Here is a 24,581-nt window from a genome sequence, read left to right on the forward strand (position 1 = left end):
CCCAAATTGAAATTTTGGTGTTTTGGGGGGTTTTTTTTGATGTTTAAAAAAAACATCCTCATATGGCTCCTTCTCTCCCTTTGATTTCTTACACCCTCCAACACTCCACCATATCCCATGGAATAGCAATTAAAAACCCATACGATCTTCCTGGCGTACCGGCACATTACAATTTTCACTGGCAGTGGGTCAAGCCTTATGTTAGGTTTTCTAATGACCCAACCTGACTGAGGTGCAGCTACATTTAGCAGTGAAAGCTTGCAGGAGCTGGGGCAAGAAACCTTGGCTACTTATCCTGACTTACGCTCAAAATAAAATCCTAGACCAGCTCTCTGTGGAACTGCATAAAACGTGTCCAGTGGGAAGGGCTCTTTCCCTTGTGTTAAGAAGCACCTGCATGTTCTTAAACTGAGTAACTTTAGGGGCACCCGGGTGGCTCAGTCAGTTGAGCGTCCGACTTTGGCTCATGTCATGATCTCGTGGTTTGTGGGTTTGACCTCACATAGGGCTGTCTGTTGTCAGCACAGAGACTGCTTGAGATCCTCTGTCTCCATCTCTCTCTGTCCTTCGCCTGTTCTCTCTCTCAAAAATAAACGTTTAAAAATAAATAAACAAACAAATACATAAATAGAGTAACTTCAGCAATGTAAGTAAGACACAAAGGATAATGGATAAATGAATGCTGGAGATCTTTAGAAAATGATAAAACACAACAATGCACCACCTTCACTATTGAGCCTTTATATTATCGCAAAGAGCTACTTACTGAAGGACAGTCTTCTTCTTAAGGACTTCAAATACCAGTTAACAAAACATAGCTTATGAAGAAAAAACCCAAACTATCAAATACACTGACCTTTTGCTATCCTTCCACTTCACTTTTTTGGGCACGCACTTACTAACAGAATTTTAAAACAAACATCACCTCCAGTACATCAAGATTGAAAATTCTTTGCTGTTTTTTAATGTTTATTTATTTTTTAAGAGAGAGAACAGGGGATGGGGAGAGATAAAAGGGGACAGAGGATCCAAAGCAGGCTCTGCGCTGACAGCAGAGGGCCCGATGCAGGGCTCGAATTCACGAACTGTGAAATCATGACCTGAGCCAAAGACAGATGCTTAACCGACTGAGCCACCCAGGTGCCGCAATTCTTTGTTGTTTTAAACAAAATTTTTTTCATTTTTTTTTTTAACGTTTATTTATTTTTGAGACAGAGAGACACAGCATGAACGGGGGAGGGGCAGAGAGAGAGGGAGACACAGAATCGGAAGCAGGTTCCAGGCTCTGAGCCATCAGCCCAGAGCCCGACGTGGGGCTCGAACTCGCGGACCGCGAGATCGTGACCTGAGCTAAAGTCGGACGCTTAACCGACTGAGCCACCCAGGCGCCCCGTTTTAAAAAAATTTTTAATGTTTACTTATTTTTGAGAGAGACAGACAGACAGAGTGCAAGTGGGGAGGGGAAGAGAGAGAGGGAGACACAGAATCTAAAGCAGGCTCCAGGCTCTGAGCCATCAGCACAGAGTGAGTTCAATGCAGAGCTCAAACTCAGGAACTGCGAGATCATGACCTGAGGCAAAGTTGCCACCCAGATGCCCCAAGATTGAAAATTCTTAACTTAGATAACTTTATTCAATCAAAAAAAGAGATTTTTTTGATCTACATAGTAAGTTTACATGGTATTTTTCACTTTACACAATTTATCCCAGAACAGTAATCCAAAATACAGAAAAGTCCATCTAGTTTTCACTGCACCATCGTTTACAGTGCTTAAAAACTGTACAGAATGCGAATGCCCAGTAGATGTGCTTTGATTAAACAGCATTTTAAAAAGCGTACTTGCCATTATCTGTGTATATTAAAACGGATATTAAGTAGAATACACTTAACTACACAAACGCAAACACTGGCAATGAGGTGAGAACACAGGACTAGCAGATGTACTGAGATGACGGACTCTGAATACAGCTGACCCTTGAACAATGTGGCAGTCAAGGGCGCAGGCCCATGAAGTCAAAAATCCCAGTAGAAGTTCTGACTACACAAAAACCTAACTACTAAGAGTCTCCTGTTGATAGGAGCCTCACCAATAACATAAACAGTCTATGAACACCTATTTTCTGTGTCAGATGTATTAATACTACATTTTCCCCCTTTGTGCTTGCCAAAACAAAGCCTTTTAATTTTCCTTCGTCTTTTCACAAATATCTAACAAACAATTATAATTTGTAGAGCTATTGAAAGCATGGTCCCTGGACCAGAAGAATTAGCACCGCTTGGAGCTTATTAGAAAAACAAATTCTTGGGCCCCAACTCAGACTTACTAAATCAAAATCTCTGAGGGGTGGGGCCTTGAGTATGTTTTGGTTTTTTTTAATCACTGTATTATTTTTTCATCATGGTAAGTGTACTTTTTGATATTTATTTACTTAATCTCTACACCCAACATGGCACGTGAACTCACAACCCTGAGGTCAAGAGTCACAGGCTCCTCTGCCTGAGTCAGCCGGGCGCCCAGGTGAGTGTACTCGTTGATCCCTGTCCTCCTTTTCACCCATCCCACCCCTCACCACCTCCCCTCTGGTATATACTGCATTCTACATAGTGTAGTCTCTGTTACATCCTATATTCTTATAATAAAATAAGTCAGGGGAGAGAAAACATTAAGAAAATCGTACAGAAAATATGTTCAAAGCATTAGATTTATAAAAAAAAATCCACATTGGGGCGCCTGAGTGGCTCAGTCAGTTGGGCGTCCAACTTCGGCTCAGGTCATGATCTCGAGGTTTGTGAGTTCGAGCCCCGTGTCAGGCTCTGTGCTGACAGCTCAGCCTGGAGCCTGCTTCAGATTCTGTGTCTCCCTCTCTCTGCCCCTCCCCTGCTCACGCTCTCTCTCATTAATAAATAAATGTTAAAAAAAAATTTTTTTTTTTTTAATCCACGTATAGGTGGACCTAGGTGGTCAAACCTATATAGTTCAAGGATCACCTGTATCTTTTTTTTTAACCTATTCAAGGCTGGAATAACGTTATTTTCTTGTCAATACTATCAAACTTTTGGCCAATCTTGAACTGCTTTAAAAGGAGTGGCTACTGGGCACCTGAGTAGTTAACCATCCGAGTCTTGATTTCAGCTCAGGTCATGATCTCACAGTTCCTGAGTTCAAGCCCTATGTCTGGCTCCACATGATCAGCGCCGAGCCTGCTTGGGATTCTCTGTCTTCCTCTCTCTCTGCCCCGACCCTGCTTACTCACTCACTCTCTCTCAAAATAAATAAATAAACTTAAAAAAAAAAAAAGGAGCTGTTATGATCTAAAGATCCAGAAGTCAACCCTTCACGTATACTAACACCTGAGTTTAAGAGTGGTCCTTTTTTTTTTTTTTTTTTTTTATTTTATTTATTTTTGGGACAGAGAGAGACAGAGCATGAACGGGGGAGGGGCAGAGAGAGAGGGAGACACAGAATCGGAAACAGGTTCCAGGCTCTGAGCCATCAGCCCAGAGCCCGACGCGGGGCTCGAACTCCCGGACCGCGAGATCGTGACCTGGCTGAAGTCGGACGCTTCACCGACTGCGCCACCCAGGCGCCCCAAGAGTGGTCCTTTTAAACACACACACAAAGCTCAACTAATCATCACATGACTGAAATGATCTTCAATTTCAAAAGCAATGGCTTCACATGCAGTCATAAAATGCTTTTACTTCATCTAATTTAATTCAAGTTAATTTCACAAATAAGGCAAAAAGATCTTCCCCCAGATGAATTTTTATTTTCTAATTATGTGTACAAAGCAGGAGAAAAGATAAATTCAGATAAAACACCACTATTCCTTCTCCTCCCACTAACTACTGAACTGGAGACGATTCCCCTGCCAAGGACTTTTTCTTTTTTTTTCTCCTGCTCTCCCTCTCTTTTTCTTTTTTAAGTAGTCTCCATATCCAGCATGGAGTCCAATGTGGGGTTTGAACTTGTGACCCTGAGATCAAGAACTGAGCTAAGATCAAGAGTCAGATGTTGAAACGACTGAGCCACCCAAGCACCCCAAGGACTATTTGTTTCAGTGAAGGTTCTGCTCATTCAGTCTTTCCCAGGGAACCAGGACTCTGCTTGTATACTGCATTAAGTAAGATTACATTAGCTGTTCACCAAAGCCAAGTTAAATGATCCTGCTACTAGCCTTCCTGGTACGTGGGAAAGTTCAAGCAACATGAGCTTATGAGTCAAAAGGGCAAGATTTTTTATTTTCTTTTTTAAGTTTATTATTTTGAGAGACACAGAGAGCAGAGGAAGGGCAGAGAGAGAAGGAGAGAGAGAATCCCAGGCAGGATCCATGCTGTCAGCATGGAGCCCAACGTGGGACTTGAACTCACAAACTCTGAGATCATGACTGAGCTGAAACCAAGAGTCAGATGTTTAACCTACTGAGCCACCCAGGTACCCCCCACCTTTAAAAAAAAATTTTTTTTAAGTTTGTTTATTTTGAGAGACCAAGAGAACAGAGGAGGGGCAGAGAGGGAGAGGGAAGGAGAGAAAAAATGGCATGGTTTTAAAGGCAAGCACTGTTTTCCCATCTGTAAAATGAGAGTATTACCCACTCCATAGAGTTAAAAAGGTAAAAACACGAAAGCTTTAGACAGTGTATCTGGGACATTAAGGAGGACCGTTCCCCTCCTTTGGTCATCTCTGTGGTGTGTTTGTCCAGGTGACCACTGTGTATTTTTACATTTTGTGGACTGATGTGTAAGACCATGGAAAATCCTTACAACACGCTAAGAAAAACAGGATATAAAACTGGATCTCAGTATGATTTCAACAAGTAAAAATAATACTTGACATCTTTTATAAATATAAAAAAGACTAAAAGGAAGTACATTGTCCTTTTTATCAATATAATGCAACATCAACGAAGGTATATGGGAAGTGGGACTAAAGGTTGATCTCTTAAAAAAACATTTCTCTTTTCTAAACATTAAACTAAGTAACTTTTTTAAATTAACAAATGTTAGCTTTTCTTCTCATTTGCCTAATATACATCTGTGGCCCTATTCCCAAGGAGCCCCCCACTTAACTCGCTCCTGGGCCACTCCCCACCCAGACTGCAGCCTGAACCCCCGCCCCATTACCAATGACGCAGCTCACCTCTTCCGGCACGTACCGCCTTGAAACAAAAGAATGAACCCAACTACATATAATCTACAGGATTGCTACCAGAATCCTAGTCCAGAAGAGATACTACCACACAGCAGTGCCGATGAAATGCTCTCCAAAAAAATTTCTCGATCTTTAAAAAAAAAACACAGCAACTTACTGCTATCGTTCTAGTCTCCTGCTCTTCCAGCAAATGGAAGGGAAACAAGAGGGGCAATATACGACATAGAGACACAAAGAAATTCTTCCACTGTTGAAGGCTGCCCCCAGCCCAAAGTAGCTGTTTTGGAACAAGTCACCTAAAAGTCTGGATGCTTAAAACAACTCACGAGCACAACGAGCAAAGCACTCCTACGTACGAATCATTCAGGGTGCAACAGTTTTCTGCCACGTGGCAGGAAACGCCCCTGGTTCCTGGGGAGGCTGGAGACACATTCAGCAGCCTGTTTTTTGTTTTTTTTTTTTAATGTTCTTCACCTCACACAGAGGAAGAGCTCCAAAAAGGGCCTTCCTCGTAACTGTCTACTTTGTAAAAACCCAGATCGCCAGGATCTCTCATCTTTTGGAACTTATTTGGTTGCTCACACCCATAAACAGGTGATAATTATGTCAGTAAGCACATCAAGTATACCGCTTTACATGAACATTATGTAAGCACCACATGTACAACAAGATATTCTGGCTTAGCTAGGTGCTCCTGAAAAGGCTCAGGAACAAGAGGTGGCCCCTTTAGGGACAGAAGGCTAGGACAAGAGGTCACAACAGCTAAGCTGCTGTACCACCTACTGGGCTGGACGGGACTCCTTGCATTAAAAGCCAGCCTTACTGCTCCCATTTCCACGTCGATAGCAGCTACTGCCAATTTCTGTGCCCTCTGTACCTAAGAACTCTTCGCCAAGCCCAGCCTTTACAAAAATTTGGTGACCAAATCCCAAATAGCATTAAGACGAATTTTTTGTTTTGTGAGAAATGAACACCAAGAAAACACTACACCTGGGGGCGTCTGGGTGGCTAAGTAGACTGTATCCGACTCTTGATTTCGGCTCAGGTCATGATCTCACGGTTTCATGAGTTGGAGCTCCTTGTTGGGCTCTGTGCTGACAGCACAGAGCCTGCCTGGGATTCTCCCTCACACTCTGCCCCTCCCCTGCTCACGCTCTCTCTGTCTCTCTCAAAATAAATAAACAAATTTAAAACAAAACAAAACAAAACCAACCACTACACCTTAAGCACGCAAGGGCAACCTCAGACACATACAGAAGAGAGAACAGGCACTTCCTCCTCACCTGAGCAATGGCTGCTTCGTTATCAGCCAGTCCCAATAAAAAGATCCTCACTTTGTCGATCTTCACCGGAACCGTCCTCCCTCTCCACTCCACTTCACTCATGGTGGCTGCCTGTTTGGCTCGAGTCTGAGTGATCAACGCCTGGAAAGTAGTTTTAAAAAATTACAGTTTTAACTGGTGATGGTTAAAGTAAGTAGAAACTACTAGTTGTCTGTTTCTATAATCAACACTGTTCACTTTCTAAAGCAGAATATAAATTGTACTTAAATAATTCCTCCTTGGTTATCATCTATCTTAGCTTACAGAAACTCAAACATTAAAAGAACATAACTGAAGGGGCGCCTGGGGGGCTCAGTCGGTTAGGCGACCGACTTCGGCTCAGGTCATGATGTCACGGTTTGTGAGTTCAAGCCCCGTGTCAGGCTCTGTGCTGACAGCTCAGAGCCTGGAGCCTACTTCAGACTCTGTGTCTCCCCCTGTCTCTACCCCTCCCCTGCTCACGCTCTGTGTCTCTCTGTCTCTCAATAATAAATAAACATTAAAAAAAAAAAAAACAAGAACAGAACAGAAGGTTAAAAAGAGCAACACTGGGGCGCCTGGCTGGCTCATTTGGTAGAGTCTGCAACTTTCGACCTCAGGGTTTTGAGTTGAAGCCCCATGTTGGGTGTGGAGCCTACTTTAAAAAACCATAATAAAAAAACTTTAAAAACTTAAAAAATAAAAACACTGATACTAAGGGTGTAAGGAGAAAAGCATATCCATATATACTGCAAGCAAAAATGTAAATTAGTAGAAACTTAAAGATATTTGTCAAAATGAATCAAAAACTTGTATTCAATTCCGTTTTTAGGAATGTATCCTAAGGAAATAAGTGCTCAGTGAAGCAGACTTCAGCACAATGGAGCACAGCACCACATGGCTTTGAAAAGATGACACTTTTGCTTACTAAAAATGTGTCAAAACAAAGATGTTTACTAAAGTGGGGAAAAAATGCTTGAGATATTTTATTTAAAAAGCATGTTACTGGGGTGCCTGGGTGGCTCAATCGGTTGAGTGTCCGACTTCAGCTCAGGTCATGATCTCATGATCCGTGAGTTCGAGCCCCATGTCAGGCTCTGTGCTGACAGCTCAGAGCCTGGAGCCTATTTCAGATTGTGTCTCCATCTCTCTCTGCCCCTCCCCTGTTCATGCTCTGTCTCTGTCTCAAAAATAAATAAACGTTATAAAATAAATAAATGAAAAGCATGTTACTAAACACTATACTGAGATCCCATTTAAAAAATATGTGCCTGGGGTGCCTGGGTGGCTCAGTCGGTTGGACAGCCGACTTCGGCTTAGGTCATGATCTTGCAGTCCGTGAGTTTGAGCCCCACATCGGGCTCTGTGCTGACAGCTCGGAGCCTGGAGCCTGTTTCAGATTCTGTGTCTCCCTCTCTCTGACCCTCCCCCATTCATGCTCTGTCTCTCTCTGTCTCAAAAAATAAATAAACGTTTTAAAAAAATATGTGCCTGTTTTTCCTATGTATATAAAACTCTTCACGTTATTTGTAGTGATTACCTCTGATTTTACCATGTGATTTTTAGTCTTCCCCCGTCTTTGGTATTTCCTACTTTTCTATTCGCCTGCGTTACTTGCTTAGAAAATAAATATGAGATTAAAAAAATACTGAACACTTTAAATATTCGACGAAAAAATTTTTGTTAAAAATACACAGCAGTCATGAGGGGTGGGGGAGCCTGGATGGCTCAGTTGGCTAAGCATCCAACTTTTGATTTCGGCTCAGGTCATGATCTCAGGATCACAGGATAGAGCCCGACATTGGGCTCTGAGCTAAGCATGGAGCCTGTTTAGGATTCTCTCTCTCCCTCTGTCCCCCTCCCCCACTCACCCACTCTATCTAAAAAAAAGAGGGGTGCCTGGGTGGCTCAGTTGGTTAAGTGTCTGACTTCGGCTCAGATCACAATCTCGTATTTCATGAGTTTGAGCCTCACATATGGCTCTCTGCTGTCAGTGCGGAGCCTGTTTCAGATCCTCTGTTTCCCTCTCTCTTTGCCCCTTCTCCACTCGCACTCTCTCTCTAAAATAAATTTTTAAAAATAAATAAAATAAAATAAAATAAAATAAAATAAAATAAAATAAAATAAAATAGGGGCGCCTGGGTGGCTTAAGCATCCGACTCTTGGTTTCAGCTCAGGTCATGATCTTAGTTTCGTGGGTTCGAGCCCCACATCAGGCTCCACGCTGGATTCTCTCTTCTTTCTCTGCTCCTCCCCCCACATCCACTGTCTCTTTCTCAAAATAAAATAAATAAACTTAAAAACATATATATTCTTAAGCATCCAACTTCAGCTCAGGTCATGATCTCACGGTTCACAGGTTCAAGCCCCACGTCGGGCTCTGTACTGAGCTCAGAGCTGGGAGCCTGCTTCAGATTCTCTCCCTCTCTCTCTGCCCCTCCCCCGCTCACACTGTCACTGCCTCCCTCTCTCTCTCTCTCAAAAATAAACATAAAATGTTAAATATATATATATTTTTTAAAATACACAAACAAATCTACATATATTAATAGCAATTACACTAGATGGTAAGAGTATAGCTTATTTCTTTCTTCTGGACTTTTTCAAACCAAAGGCTTCACAAAAATGTACGGGCCAGATTACCTCCAATTTTTCAGCCAGGAGACCCTCAGTGCCCCCAGACCTCAATCTCATCTGCATGAGTTCATTGATAGCCGACTGGTCCCCTGAAAAGAGAGAGAGGTGTTGAGTGGAAAATCCTGAAGGGTCTCTTCTCTTGAGAACCACTAGGATCCACTCCACGGCCTTCCCATTGCGTGAGCACATTTCAGTGAATCCCAAGTCCTTTGACAAAGCTCTGGAGGAGCACACACGTTGGCAGGGTGGAAACAAAGCACAGGAACTGCCTTCTGCAACTCTAAGCCGAGCTGATTTCAATAGCTCTACTTTTCTCATTAGCCAAAACCCATCCTCTAGGCTCTCCCGGATGAACCACCAATAACCCACCCGTCAAGCCAGCTCAGCCCTTGCTCACCAATGTTATATGCACAGTAGCGGATGTTAGGCGAGATCTCCTCCACACGTTGGTTGTACAGCACGGCCTGCTCTTCTGTGAAAGCACTGGCTAGCTTCTCATAGATAGTTCTGCGAGGAAAGAAACATCTGGTTTCACAGCAGCCTTATTTAAGAAAATAAAAAGGAACAGTGGCTGAAAACAAAACACGGCACTTTGAGGTCCTTCTACCAATTATGAGAACTGGCGTATTCTAAAGATGAATGAGAATAATCAATGTTTCTAAAGGGAAGGGAAAAAATTAAATAAATAAATAAATAAATGAATGAATGAATGAATGAATGAATGAAATAAAAATCAAAGAAACTGTACTTTCGTAAAAACAATCATTAAGTTATCTGCTGCTTGAATGGGACTATGTACAATCAAAACTGGCCATGGCTTCTGGACCGGAGGACTTACTTGCATTTGTTAAAAGCCTCAATGGCAGCTTTCCATTCCTGATGTTCAAAACGCAGCATTCCTGAGAGGTAAGCCGTGTAAGCCTGGGAGGGTGGGAAAAGGGAAAGGCTTCAACACCCATGAGTCGATGCCACAGCTCAGCCTCCTCCACCTGCTTTCAGCTTTGACATCAGGAATATAGACATATTCGGGGTAATTTTAAAACAGGAAACTTATGGGCGCCTGTGTGATTCAGTCAGTTCAACATCCGACTCTTGATTTCAGCTGAGGTCATGATCTCACGGTTCGTGAGATCAAGTCCCACACTGGGCTCTGCGCTGACAGCCTAGAGCCTGCTTGGGATTCTCTGTCTCCCTCTCTCTCCGTCTCTCCTCTCCCCCTCAAAATAAACAAATAAACATTTAAAAAAAAGAAAGAGAGAAAACTTATTTAATAAGATGTAACATACAGAAAATTCATTATGATTCATTTACTTCCCAGGAGAGAATTTCAAAATAAAGAAAATCTGTTTCCTTCATTTAACAACCAGCTTCCAGGCTATGACCTTCAGTATCAGAAGCTGAATGTAAATGTTCAGTGTCTATCACTCTTTAAAAATTCATTTCAAAAGATTCTTATTTTGTGAACTTCCCAGATCTAAGATTCCAGCTTTCCATATCCATTTCAAGAGAAATATGAGCTTTTTTTTAAAAAAAGTTAAAGCTAATTATTAAAAACCAAGAGTTCAAAAACAAAAATAAGAGATGCCAACTTCCCCTTGAAAAAGCAAGACCATGTTTTTGCCTCTCCTATCAATTTATAATATCAGGAAGCTGTTCTGTTTAACCATAAGGTCACGTCTCTAACCTCCACAATGAAGAAGCTGATGTAAAGACACTAACCTGAGCCTCTAACTTGGTCTTGGCATCCACGCGATTGCTCTCACACAAGCGTTCCAATTCCTCTGCGTGCTTCACGGCTTTGCGCAGGCGAGAGAGCAAATGGAACCGTTTTCGGGGTTCAGTATTGGCTTCCTGTTTAAGCTGCATGGCATAGCTCCAGGCTCGCTCAGCGTCCATCAGAACCAGAAGCAAATACCTAAACCAGAGAGAGAACAGGCAAACTGAAGAATGAAGGCCAGGAGCGTGAGACTCAGATACTCTTCAAGACACAATCTTCAGCCTCTCATCTTTTCTCCACATCCTCCTGGCCTTCTTCCTCAGAACTACTCTTCTCCTGGTATCAACTATGGCACTCAATCAGTATCTGACCAGGATCTGCCTCCACTTTCTAACCTCCTACCAAACAGGAGATCAAATCCCGCATCAGGCTCTGCACTGACAGCTGAGAGCCTGCTTGGGATTCTATCTCTCCCTCTCTCTGTCACTCCCCAGCTCGTGCACACACACGTGCATGCATCTCTCTCTCTCTCTCCCAAAATAAATAAACTTAAAGGCTCTAGAGTAGGTGTTGGCATCTCAGTGCCACCCCCACTAGCTATGTGACTTTGAGCAAAGTACTAATCTTTCTGTGCCTCCGTCTCCTATGCAGTAATACAGGTAACACATTTAAACCAGAGTCTGGCACTTACTAAGAACTCAGCAAGTTAGCTGATTTATTATGATGATGATGAATCTTTTGTTAAACTACTGCCTTGATTAAATATCCTTAAACATCAGCTTAATCTTGTCTCTTCAAAATAAAGAATCGCACCATCATAAGAGACCCTTCCTAACTTGTTCTCGGCGTATTTAACCAATACATCCTGCTGAATCCCACCGTGGTCTCGACGCTCTAGTTTTCTGTGTCTCCATACACCAAGCTCCCAGCCTTTCAACTGTCAAGAGCATTATAATTCCTATAGTGCATTCAGACACCATGGTCTGCTGTTTCCCCTCACACAATGCTCTTTCCTCTCACAAATCCCTCAAGGTCCAGCCTCCTCCATGCAAGCTTCCTGGCTTCTCCATCAAAAACTCCCAACTAACATCTCTCCTCCAAGACTTCAGAATTCTTAAGAGTAAATGACACACAATATGGTAGTTTCCCTATCTCGCAGTGCTCTGTTTTGTACCTGACTGATATCACAGGCAACAAGGTTCAAGAACTATGCCTCCCCAACTCTTCTACATCTACGATGGTGCCTCACTCTGTCTTGGCCATATATTAGACTAGGGCACAAGAAACATTTTTTTGTAAAGGGCCCAATAGTGAATATTTTAGGTTTTGTAGGCCATATGGTCTCTGTCACAACTACTCTGTTATTGTGCTACTGTAGCACAAAAGCAGCTGTAAACAACACCTGAATAAACAGTGTGGCTGTGTTCCAACCAAACTTTGTAAAAACAGGTGGCAAAAGGGATCTATTTGGCCGACAGGCTAAAATTTGAGAAACTGGCCTAGAGACCTCTAATACATACTGCTTGACAGATTGATCCTTCAGCAAATATTAAGCATGGCTAGATTCAGCACTGAAATATAAAACTTTTCTGGAATAACTTGCACACAACTTTAAGATATACTGGTTTAAGTTAGCCTGTACACATTGAAATTTGCATTCTAGAAACCCCACCTAATAACCACTTAGATTCTAATCACTGACTTTAACATTTAGCATTTCGCCCTAGTTCTTGAAAAAGTTACTGAACCTCTTTGAGCCTCAGTATCCTCATTTTATGGCACAAGAAAAGTAAAAATGCGCACCCCCAGAGCTGCTAAAATAAATCACATCAGGTAATTAAAGAGTTTTGGCACACTAACATAGAACTGTTCAATAAATGTGTTAGCCAGAAGTATTTAACAACTACCACTGAGGAGTCAATACCTGTTATCAGTCAGAAGATCTTCAGTTACTTTTTTCCCTGTGAATTTGTGTCTGTTCCCCATCTTGAAGTTGAGAGTTTTCCGAAGGCGTCTTTGTCTACGGGAACAGTAGCCCCTGAAAGAAAAAAACAAAAGTAATTCAGACAAGCTGGTAGGACACTCAATGGCAAATTCTATAATAAAGTCAAGTCAGAAGTTTGAGGTGTTCTACTTATGGTTACCACTGATACCACACTTCATCTTATAAACATTTAGTGAACTAAAACCTGCAGGGCGGTAGGACTGGTGTCATAGAAAACACATTTCAAAGCTAATCTAAGGTGTCAAAAGTCACAATTGTGGTGACCTTTGGGGAGGAATGGCTTGTGACTAGAAGGAGCAAAGGGGAACTTTAGGGATGCTGGTAATGTTGTGTCTTAATCTGGGTACTGGTTACAGGTTGTGAAAAACTCATCACTTTCTGTATACTTTTCTGTATATAAATTATACTTCAATAAAATGATTTAAAAATCCTTCAATAAAATATTTTCTTTTTTTTTTTTATAAATGGTATTTTAATTTTTTTTTCAACGTTTATTTATTTTTGGGACAGAGAGAGACAGAGCATGAACGGGGGAGGGGCAGAGAGAGAGGGAGACACAGAATCGGAAGCAGGCTCCAGGCTCTGAGCCATCAGCCCAGAGCCCGACGCGGGGCTCGAACTCACAGACCGCGAGATCGTGACCTGGCTGAAGTTGGACGCTTATCCGACTGCGCCACCCAGGCGCCCCTAAAATATTTTCTTAAAAGGGGAAGGAACAGATGAAAACAAAAGGGCAAAACGCTGATCACTATAACTGATTTCCTTAGTAATTAAAAAACAAAAATAAAAACAAAAACTCAAGTCATAATAGTCTAGTTTAAAACTTTGTCGTGGCTTCCCACCATACCTAGATTAACACCTGACCGAGTTACCCTGGCTTACAGGACCCTACCCATTCTGGCCCTGCTTAGTTCTCCCCCTTTACCTTCTACCTCTCCCCACCTTGCTCAAGCTGCCCCAGCACTGTTGACCCTTTACAGCATGGCCGACTCCTTAGAATCTGCAGAGTGTTTTGTTTCGAAGTAACTTTAAAAGTCTGGTAGTCAAAGCCTGTATGTATAATATAAAAGAGTTAGATACTTCTGCTTCCAAAGTTCTGAACTGTACCGTACATTAGACATCTATTCTACTTTTTTAAGAGTCATATTAAATTTGTCTTCTAACTTGAAGACTGTTACAAAGTTTACCAATAAGTTGTAATGACATCACAGAATTCTCCTTATATAGGAGTGCCTGGCTGACTCAGTCAGTGGAGCATGTGGCTCTTATCTCAGGATTTTGAATTCAAGCCCCATACTGGGCACAGAACTTAAAAAGAAAAAGTAGGGGCGCCTGAGTGGCTCAGTCGGTTAAGCGTCCAACTTCGGCTCAGGTCATGATCTTGCATTCTAGGAGTTTGAGCCCTGCGACAGACTCTGTGCTGACAGCTCAGAGCCTGGAGCCTGTTTCAGATTGTGTCTCCCTTTCTCTCTGACCTTCCCCCACTCACATGCTCGGTCTATCTCTCAAAAATAAATAAACATTAGGGGCACCTGGGTGGCTCAGTTGGTTAGGCGGCCAACTTTGGCTCAGGTCATGATCTCATGGTTCATAGGTTCAAGCCCCACGTCAGGTTCTGTGCTGACAGTTTGGAGCCTGGAACCTGCTTCGGAATCTGTGACGTCCCCCCTCTCTTCTGTCCCCTCCCCAGCTCATGCTCTGTCTCTCAAAAAATAAATAAACGTCAAAAAAAATTTTTTTAAATAAATAAACATTAAAAAAAAAGAAAGAAAATTTCCATATATAATGTTTAAAAAACTGAAAAGCTTTGTATTTAACCAAGACTCTACTGACACGGTTAAGTTAAAAAAAAAATGATTACCATAACTGCTTGCCATTTTCAGCAGAAGCCTCCAATGCATCTACAATATTGTGAGGCACAATGGATAAAAAGATTGGCTCCTTTTATTCATTATGAAATTTTGAACTTTACAAGTATATTCTGAGCACTCAATATATTAAGTTCAAAGTGAGACTTTCTACGGATACTTTCTGATACAACAAAATAGGTAGGATATTAACAAAAGCAAACCAAATCTGAAAATTCCACAATAATTTCCATACATCTTGCCCATGATATTTACCTATACCTCTGAAAATCTCCATGCCGTAAACCATGCTGCTGCTGGGATTCCTTGATAATCTGAAGAACTAGAGCCAAGATTAAGGAAAAGCTTACAAGAGTAAGAATCCAAATAAATCAAAACCGGGTCCTGTCAGTTCATACTTGTACCAAACCATCAAACATTTCTGAAATCCTTAGTACATTAGCTACTGAAACCTCTTATAATCATTTTCAAGAGCTATCTTGTCATAGGACAGGGCTAAGCATGTAAAAAAAAAAAAACAAAAAAACTGCCTGAACTGTTACCAGCTTTCAAACTAAAAAAGAAGAGTATCATTGGCCATTGAGGATCACTGAAACCCAACAGCTTAAATAAAGTTGCTGGATTCTAACTGCTGATTTTAACTGGAGTGGTTCCCACTGATTTACACCTGGACCCAGTATTTTACTCATTCAAGCAGACTCAGGTTATAAATGACGTGTACTATTCCTCTATTTGCATAACTTCCTACATCTACCAAACCTACCTTCCCTGAACAGCTGTAATGCTACACGAGCCGTGGTTAGCACATACTAACCAACCCAGACGATAGCTTATATAAAGTCATCAGTTTTTCTTTTAAAAGAAAAAAGCCCTGACCATACTCTTTTTATTTTTGTTTTCCTTTTTTAAGAATCTTAAAATATTCTAAGATTATGTATCAAACATTAGGAAGTCTAATGACCTTTATCTACAGTTTCAATTCTTTTATGCTTATCTTTTATGCTTCAATTTTATCTCATCAATTTTATCATTTTATCTCAATGCTTCTCTATAGACATACATTAAAATACTGACCACTAAGACTATCTCAACAACTAAAAAGGGAGAAGCCATAAGGTTCTTTAAAAAAAATCAAGGTATTCTAACATTCATTTGGAACTACAGCAGATCAAAAAGTAAAACCCCCAAACCCTTGAAAACTTCATTAGGATGTCAAGCTAAATGTGTCATTTCAGAAACTCACCTACATTTTCTCCATTTCTTATTCATTACAAAAAGCCACACTAGTGTCTCAGGCACTCAATTGTGATATTCTGATGGAAAATACAGACAGATTCCTCCAGCTCAACTGAACGACTCTCAACCAGATAAAATGCCTACAAGCCTATTAAGAAAGTTATACAAGCGATGTTAATCTACGTTTATATTCAACAAGTTTTTCCACAGAGCAATCAATCTTTGCCTCCATAGTCAGGACACGGGTCCCCACGGCTGTGGGACAGAAGTTTTAAGCCAAAAATGTCAACGCTGTAATTTTCCCTCCTCAGTTCAGTGACTCAAGGTGCCAAGACAGGAGCTCACTGGGGTGGCCAGAGTGTCATCCCTGTCACCAGCCCTCCAAGCAGGCAACTGAGGGGGGACACTGAAGAAATCTGCCCAACCTCCTGGGGCCACGAGAAAGAACCGGACGTTTCCCCAGCCTGGAAGGCGAATGAGATGCGAGAAAAGGCCGGTCGAAATACAGACCCTGGAACTCTGAGCGCCAGAAAGTAACGGCGAGAGAAACTGCAACCCTCGGCCGCTCCTGTCTGGGACGTGCCGGGACCCGCCGCGTCTCCCGCCCCCGGCCATGCATATCGACACGTAGTCATTGCGAGTTAGGCCCGATTACTCTAGGATACTCTCCAAACTCAGGCTATCCCCGAATTCTTTGTTTGCCTTCGATCCGGCTGAAGGCCGTTCGTTTTCCTTATTTTCGTCTCCTCCGGCACCGCGTCCACCGCCGCTACCACCACTACCGCCGCCGCCGCTGCCGCCACCGGGAACCTGTTTCTCAGCAGCCATCTTGCCCCTGCGCCGCAGAGCCAGACGGGATAGAGGAGGCGGGACGACGGAGGAGGAAAAGAGCGAGGCCTGCCCAGACGGCCTGACGGGATAGTGGCGGACTCCGCCGCCGACGTCCCGGGCCGCAGGCGAGACCCGCTTGTTGGGAGTGCGCCTGCGCGTCGGCTGGGGGTGGGGCGGCCTGCCGTGATGGTGAGCGGGTTTGGGGCTCGTCCTTGCCGGGAGGCTTGGGAGGCTAGAGGTTTTGAGATCTTTTCGGAGCAAACCCTCCTCCCCTCCTCCACCTAAGGCTGAGGATCGGGAGATGGACCCCCGCCCCCAACTCCCCGCTCCTGCCTCCCTGCACGGGGCATCGGGCTCACGTCTCAAGCACAGAGGGAGGGAGCGGTTAGCTAAGGACTGGATTTCGGGGTGTCCACCTCCCTGGATACTCGAGAAATGGGGTTCCCACTCTACCCGAATGAAGCACTCTCCCTGTGAGGGAACCGCCTCTACGCTTTCCTCTGGGGCCGACCCTGAGAATGCCATGGCGCTGGTGGGGTCAGGGGGTCAGCAAGCGGCCACCAGGTGTAGGAACTTAGACTGCAGGGGACCTGTGTCTCTGGTCTTTGGAGCGAGCAATTCATGCAGTTCAGGAGGAAGAAGTGTTGGGACGAGGGACACTGAATCTTTGCTCTGCAGTATGGCACTGTGGGCTTTGGGGTCTGAGTCCTACGTCTCAGACCCTGTCTCCCCCATTACTGGTCGGAAGATGTTGGGCAAATAACTTAGTCTCCCTCTAAATCTTTTCCCTCCCCTGTGAAATGGAGATAACCAATTAGGACGGTTTTTATGAAGATAAAATGAAGCCATTTAAAGTAAGTCTCTACTCAGTGTCACTAATCGTTAGGGAAATGCAAATCAAAGCCACAATGAACTATCACCTCACGCCCATTAGGATGATTACTATTTTTATTTATTTATTTTGGATGGTTACTATTTTCTAAAAAAAATAACAGAAAATAACATGTATTAGCAAAGATATGGAGAAATCAGGACCCTGGTGCCCTTTTGGTGCCAACGTAAAGCGGTGTAAAACAGTATGACTGTTTTTTGGAAAATTAAAGAATTACCATATGATCTGGCAATCCCACTTCTGGGTATATATTCAAAAGAATTAAAAGCAAGGTCTCCAAGAGATATTTGTACATTCATGTTCATAGCGGCATTATTCACAAAAACGCAACAGGGACAAGGAACCCAGTGGCCCTCAGGAATAAACTAAAAATGGTACACCCATACAATGGAATAGTATTAAGCCACATGCTACAACATGGATGAAGCTTGAAAGTAATTGTGCTAAGTAAGCCAGTCAAAAAAAGACTAGTATTATATGATTCCACTTATATGGGGTATTTAGTGTAGTCAAATTCATAGAAAGTACACTGGTGGTTCCTGGGGGGAGGGGAGGGGGGAGGGGAAGGAAAAATGGGGGATTATTGTTTAATAGATACAGAGGCTTGATTCTGCAGGATTAAAAAGTCCTGGAGATTGGTTGCACAACAATTTGCTTGTGAATTTACTTAATACTACTGAATCGTATACTATAAAGTGTCTAAGAAGGCAAATTGTATGTTTTGTGCATTTTACCACAATTAAACATAAATCTTAAAAAAATAAGTGTCAGGGCATCTGGCTGGCTCAGTCAGTGGAGCATGTGACTCTTGATATCAAGTTGTGGGTACAAACCCCGCATTAGATGTAGAGAATACTAGAAAATGAAATAAAATCTTTTAAGAAAGTCTCCCGGGGTGCCTGGTTGATTCAATACGTTAAGCGTCCAACGCTTGATTTTGGCTCAGTTCGAGGTCTCATGGTTTGTGGGATCAGGCCCCAGGTCAGGCTCCACGCTGGCAGCTCAGAGCCTGCTTGGGATTTTCTCTCTCTCCATCTCTGTCCCTCCCCCGCAAGATAAGTAAATAAACTTTAAAAAATATGAAAAAATTTAAAAAATTAAAAAATATGTCTCCTAAATGTCCATCGACAAATGAATGGGTAGAGAGAATTGATATGACCATACAATGGAATATTATTTGGCCCTAAAAAAGCAATGAAGCACTGATACATGCTACAATGCAGATGCATCTTTAAACTATTATGCTAAGTGAATAAAGTCACACAAAGGACCACATACTGTGTGATTCCATTTATATGAAATGTCCAGGGGTGCCCGGCTTAGTCAGGAGTTGTAACTGGCTGCCTACAGCTGAGGTGGGGGTGGAGATTGGAGGTTGATGGCTAGGGAGCAGGAATTTCTTTGGAGAACATTCTAAAACTGATTGTGGTGATGGCTGCAAAACTGTGACATGCTCAGTCAGCAGAGCATGTGATTCTTGGTCTTGGGGTCATGGGTTTGAGCCCCACATTGGATGTAGAGATTAAATTTAGGTTTAGGGTTAGAGATTAAACAAACCTTAAAAAATAAAATAAATAAAAATAAGTTACATTTAAAAGTAAAACTATATATAATATATATACATGTATATATATGTATGTATATATATACACACACATCAATGTTCAGAAAAGGCAAATCTATAGAGACAAATCTGTAACTGGCTGCCTAGGGCTGAGGTGGGGGTGGAGATTGGAGGTTGATGGCTAAGGAGCAGGAATTTCTTTGGAGAACGTTCTAAAATTGATTGTGGTGATGGCTGCAAAACTGTGAATATATTAAAAACCAAATGCAAACTTTTTGCATTTGGGCAAATGGGCCACTTTTTGTGGGCAAATGGCATGACATGAGGATGATATTTCAATAAAGATCTTCTTAAAAAGTAAGTCGGATGGTATTAATCCTCTAGCTAGCCGGAAGTCTGCAGTGGCCCCTCGTTCTGCTCAGACTGGAAGGCACGTTCCTTGCAACCAAAAAAGCCCTACCTGCCACCTCCTCTCCTGTCAATCTCCTCGTTTATCAACTCAAGCCGTAGCAGCCTCCTTATTTGGGGATACAGGGCACACTCCTGCTTTGGGACCTTTGCACTGACTGCTGTCTCTGGAATGCTCTTCCCCCAGATATCTGCTACTCTAGCTCCCTCACCTCCTTCAAATGTTTGTCTAAATGTCACCTTCCTAATGAGGTCTGCCCGGCCCCCCTATTTCAAAGAGCACCACTCCTACCACTATGGTACTCCCAATTCCCTTACCCTGATCTACTTTTCCTGCAGGAAAAAATGACCTGTTACTGAAAGGGCACCTGGGTGATTCAGTTGGTTAAGCATCTGACTTTGGCTCAGGTCACGATATCATGGTTCATGAGTTCGAGCCCCCCATCAGGCTCTGTGCTGACAGTGCAGAGCCTGCTTGGGATTCTCTTTCTCTCCCTCTCTCTCTGACCACCCCCGGCTCAAGGGTGCGTGCACCTGTGGGCACACGTTCTCTCAAAATAAATAAATAGACTTTAAAAAAATTCATACTGAAAAACCGAATGGCAAGCATCTCATAAACATGAACTGTTAGTATCTTCCTATTCCATGAGTAGGCAGGCAGGGCAAGGGTCTGGATAACGTTTCCCTGCCCAAAGGTGTAGGAGTAGGGCTTTGGGGGCTGAGATCCTGGGGCGGGGCGGGGGAGGAGTGGAGAGGAAAAAGAATGTTCCAGACTGGGACCCCATGAACAGGGCAGGGAAAGATGAAGCAGAAACCAAGCGACAGTGGCAGAGGGTGGTGAATTTCGGACCCAGTGAACCGGGAGAAGGGAGGTGGGTAATTCTATAGAAACAGTAATGATTCTGCGTCACCAGCGCTTGATGCCTAATGTGTCAAAATTAGAAACAAATATTAAGTTTTATTGCAACCTAAACACCCTCCTGGCCTTGTGGAAAATGCTCCTGGTGCATGGGACTCTGCTGTTTAGTATTTCCTTCATGTTTTCCCTTTTTGGATATCTGACTGGGGCAAGGAGACAGAGAGGAATTTGATTCACTGAGATTCAACGAACGGGCTTCAGTTCGCACATCTCATTCCATGCTCACCAGAGCCCTCCCGGAAGGGACTATGATCCCATGTTACAGCTGAAGAAACTGAGGCACAGCGCCAAGGACAGAAACTGACACACAGAAGGGGGGCGGCAGTGCCGTTCCCCCTAACCGGATGGGGAAAGCCGAGTCCCCTCCGCCCACCTCCGCCTCTTGTCACCTCCTACCCACCCCTTAGGGGCCCCCGAGGACGCCCCCAGCCAGACCCGGGAGGCCTGGAGCGCCGGCCAGACTGCAGGGCGAGGTATGCGTGGTCCCAGGCGCGCGCTCCCGGCCCCACGGCGCGCCCGCAGTCCCCAGGGGCCGGTCCCCCCACCACTCCCTCGCACGGCCCGGAGGTCAGTTCCTCTCTCGACGCGACACCGGCCGGCTGGGTGCTGGAGCGCGCCGACGGGGGAGCAGGCACCAGCGGCCCCTGTCCCCGGGGTGGGCCACCCGAGAGCCCTTCCCCTCCGCAGCGCGGGGCTCAACCCACCCCTCGGGCTGCTCGCTCCTCCCCCTGACCCCAGCGCACCCCCACCTCCCCGCCCCAGCCAGGCGAGGCTCACTCCGCCCGCAGCTCCGGCGACTCGCCTGCAGCGGCTGGAGCCGCGGGAGCTGCGCGCTCGCCAGAACTCAGACGGCGGCAGGAGCCCTGGCAGCCTCGGGGTCGGGGACGCCATGAATGGCTCGGGTGGCCCGCGGGCCGAGGACGCCAGTGAGGCGAATGGCAGGGACAGCTGGCAGCCCGAGGCGGTTATCGTGCCCATGTTGTTCGTGCTCATCTTCTTGGTGGGCACCGTGGGCAACGCGCTGGTGCTGGCCGTGCTGCTGCGCAGCGGCCAGGCGGTCAGCACCACCAACCTGTTCATCCTCAACCTGGGCGTGGCCGACCTGTGCTTCATCGTGTGCTGCGTGCCTTTCCAGGCCACCATCTACACCCTGGACGGCTGGGTGTTCGGCTCGCTGCTCTGCAAGGCCGTGCATTTCCTCATCTTCCTCACCATGTACGCCAGCAGCTTCACGCTGGCTGCTGTCTCCCTGGACAGGTGAGAGAGCGCCCTGGCGGCCCCCCGGGGGGGGGGGTGGTCAGACACCCAGGTGGGGTCCACAGAAGGGAGCGGGACTCTAGGAGGGACACACGGAGGGTAGACAAGGACACTAAGAAGGCAATGGGACCGGAAGAGAGTGAAAGACAAACTGACGTGGAGAAGGAAAACGGGGAATAAGAATGGGGGACCGCGATGTCCCGTTAGGTGCGTCCTCACCGCTCCACGCTGGAGACCTCAGCTCTCCAGTGCCACCAGTGCCTGAGAGCGCAGCGTTTTCTGACACAGAGCGTTTTCCCGTGTCTCTTTTGAGCTCAGTGCCCCTGTGAAGTTGGGATGGGAGGGATTACCATGCCCGATCTACAGATGAGATCGAGTTCAGAAGTGACTTGTTCAGAGTGGCCCATCCAGTAATCGTGTGCGTGGAGCCAATGGTCTGTTTCCTGGCGTCAAACTCAGGCACCTCCACCTCGCTAGCCTCGAATCCACGGTTTGCTGGGCGCAGTCGACTCTAGTCCGGACTGAGGAATTTGAGTCCTTCCAAAGGGCCCAGGCCAAAGTTGAAGCTGGCACACCGGAGGGTCCCTAGACACCCTCCCACCACACACACACACACACACACACACACACACACACCTCCACGCCCAGGGTCAAAGGCAGAGAGAAGAGGGCGCCGGAGGGTCTCCCTCCTCTCCACTGGCCACCTGGATGGTTCCTGGGGAGGAAATCTGGGTCTGATCCATGATTTCTCCAGGTCCCTCTACCCTCACGTCCTCCCGACCTCCCCTGGACAGGCAGGGAGGTGAGGCCACCTCCCCCATATAGCTCCCACTTCCACTGAGCGCGCAGTGTGTCGGTTCCGGTTCTGAGAGCTCTGGTGGGACCCATAGAGCGTCGGCTTCTCTAAGGAATTCCCTCCAGGTACCTCGCGGTGCCTGGGTCCTACCTCTCTGGGCACAGGCACTCTTGGGTAATGACAGCCTTCCGGAACCCCAAAGCCGGTTAAACCTTAGGGTGCCCTCCCTGGTGGACTCTGACGGTGGTTATAGTCCCGGGAAGACCAGATGAGTGACCTACACGCACTTTCCTGCTGCCGGTCCCGCCCCGCATTTTGAGGCAGCTGAGAGTGTCTGGGATGCTCTGGCCGGTGCGGTGCGACCCTGCGCTAGGGACCTTCTTTGAGAGAAGGTGAGGTCAAGGTTTAAAGGTCTGACCCTGCCCCCGTGGGGGGGCCCGCCCCCACCCCCGCGAATTCACCTGTTCACCCCTCTCTTCCGGGCCTGACGCACAGGTATCTGGCCATCCGCTACCCGCTGCACTCCCGAGAGCTGCGCACGCCTCGCAACGCGCTGGCTGCCATCGGGCTCATCTGGGGGCTGTCGCTGCTCTTTTCCGGGCCCTACCTGAGTTACTACCGCCAGTCGAAGTTGGCCAACCTGACTGTGTGCCACCCGGCGTGGAGCGCACCTCGTCGCCGCGCCATGGACCTCTGCACCTTTGTCTTCAGCTACCTGCTTCCCGTGCTGGTGCTCGGCCTGACCTACGCGCGCACCCTGCGCTACCTGTGGCGAACGGTCGACCCGGTGGCCGCCGGTTCGAGCGCCCGGCGCGCCAAGCGCAAGGTGACGCGCATGATCATCATCGTGGCTGTGCTCTTCTGCCTCTGTTGGATGCCTCACCACGCGCTCATCCTCTGCGTGTGGTTCGGCCGCTTCCCGCTTACACCTGCCACCTACGCGCTGCGCATCCTCTCGCACCTGGTCTCCTATGCCAACTCCTGTGTCAACCCCATCGTCTACGCGCTCGTCTCCAAGCACTTCCGCAAGGGCTTCCGCAAGATCTGTGCAGGTCTGCTGCGCCGTGCCCCACGTAGAGCCTCAGGCCGCGTGTGCATCGCCGCACAGGGGACCCACCGCAGCAGCGTCCTAGAGGGTGAGTCCACCGACGGGACGCACGTGAGCGAGGCTGCCGGGCCCTCCGCCCCTGTGCTGGCACCTCTCAGCAGTCCCCCGGCCTTGAACCTGGTACCCGGGCCATCCTGGCGGGACCAAAATGCCCCCAACGGCATCCCAGCAGTGAATGCGACCTGAGGGCACTTATTGAGTATGCTTTGGTGTTAAAGGATTGGAGTCAGAGGTTGGGGGGGGGGGAGGGGAGGAGGAGGGAGCGGTGGTTAGGGGAGGGAATTAAATCTGTTAATAAAATACGCAAACCTTTTCACATGCGGTGTTGCGCTGTGTCTCCACACATCTCATGGTTACGAGGCTCCGGGTTGGAAGCCTCTGGGACTTCACAGGGGAGCTGTGGATGGATGGGTGCAACGTGCTTTAATGAACCACAGGGAAAGAGAGTGGCAAAGGCACCAGAGGCAGCCGAGTTAAAAGTCTGCATGGAAATCCCTGAAGCGGGGAAGCACAGGAGAACCAAGGCTCTCCGCACATGGCCAACCTGAGGCGCCAAGTATATATAGATCCGCCAACCAGCAGCCACCTAGGCGTGCAACAAAGGCAGGCAGAGCGTTTAAGCTGGCGAGATAAGTTGGTCGATGAGCAAGCACAGACACTGTGTTCCTAGTAACGCTCCTAAGCCAGCAAGTGTGTGTGTGTGTGTGTGTGGGGGGGGGGGGGGGGTCCCTCCCTGCTCCCAGCCTTCTGGGGCTCCTTCCCAGTGTCCGCAGACTGATCAGTGTCTACTTTCAGCCTTGGGGTTTCCTTCTGTCTGGGGTCAAGTCTCCGGCAGCTAGGTATTTCTTCTGGGCCAGGGAAGGTGCCCCTCACCCGCCGTGCTCCAGGGT

The 24,581-nt window shown here is 46.1% G+C and overlaps 2 protein-coding genes across 3 annotated transcripts in view; one reads left to right on the plus strand and one right to left on the minus strand.

Annotated features, from left to right (window-relative positions):
- The window catches only part of SRP68 (signal recognition particle 68), a 46,856-nt gene that overhangs the window by 20,920 nt on the left and 1,355 nt on the right, over positions 1-24,581 (minus strand). Inside the window, exons 2-9 of one of the 2 annotated variants that reach the window (XM_040456463.1) lie at positions 23,467-23,472; positions 14,936-15,002; positions 12,732-12,845; positions 10,810-11,005; positions 9,929-10,011; positions 9,488-9,597; positions 9,097-9,179; positions 6,436-6,576 (exon numbers count right to left, since the gene is read on the minus strand). In XM_040456463.1, coding sequence (XP_040312397.1) covers positions 6,436-6,576; positions 9,097-9,179; positions 9,488-9,597; positions 9,929-10,011; positions 10,810-11,005; positions 12,732-12,793 — 675 coding nt within the window. In that variant the 5' untranslated portion in view covers positions 12,794-12,845; positions 14,936-15,002; positions 23,467-23,472. Of the gene's footprint in view, positions 1-6,435; positions 6,577-9,096; positions 9,180-9,487; positions 9,598-9,928; positions 10,012-10,809; positions 11,006-12,731; positions 12,846-14,935; positions 15,003-16,581; positions 16,772-23,466; positions 23,473-24,581 lie in introns of those variants that run through there. The other variant, XM_040456462.1, reaches the window with a different exon arrangement.
- Positions 21,354-23,911, plus strand: GALR2 (galanin receptor 2). The gene is made up of 2 exons (XM_040456477.1): positions 21,354-21,787; positions 23,079-23,911. The coding sequence occupies exons 1-2, from the start codon at positions 21,420-21,422 to the stop codon at positions 23,875-23,877; spliced, it is 1,167 nt and encodes a 388-aa protein (XP_040312411.1). The 5' UTR covers positions 21,354-21,419; the 3' UTR covers positions 23,878-23,911.

This window comes from Herpailurus yagouaroundi, unplaced genomic scaffold (genome assembly GCF_014898765.1).
Source record: "Herpailurus yagouaroundi ecotype Mexico unplaced genomic scaffold, PumYag 217, whole genome shotgun sequence".
NCBI classification, from domain to species: domain Eukaryota; kingdom Metazoa; phylum Chordata; class Mammalia; order Carnivora; family Felidae; genus Herpailurus; species Herpailurus yagouaroundi.

What these genes read in the sequence shown, in the direction of transcription:
- GALR2 (XM_040456477.1), top strand. Translation starts at nt 21,420, where the DNA reads ATGAATGGCTCGGGTGGCCCGCGGGCCGAGGACGCCAGTGAGGCGAAT. An exon ending in GCTGCTGTCTCCCTGGACAG is followed by an intron (nt 21,788 to 23,078) that starts GTGAGAGAGCGC and finishes CCTGACGCACAG; the next exon opens with GTATCTGGCCATCCGCTACC.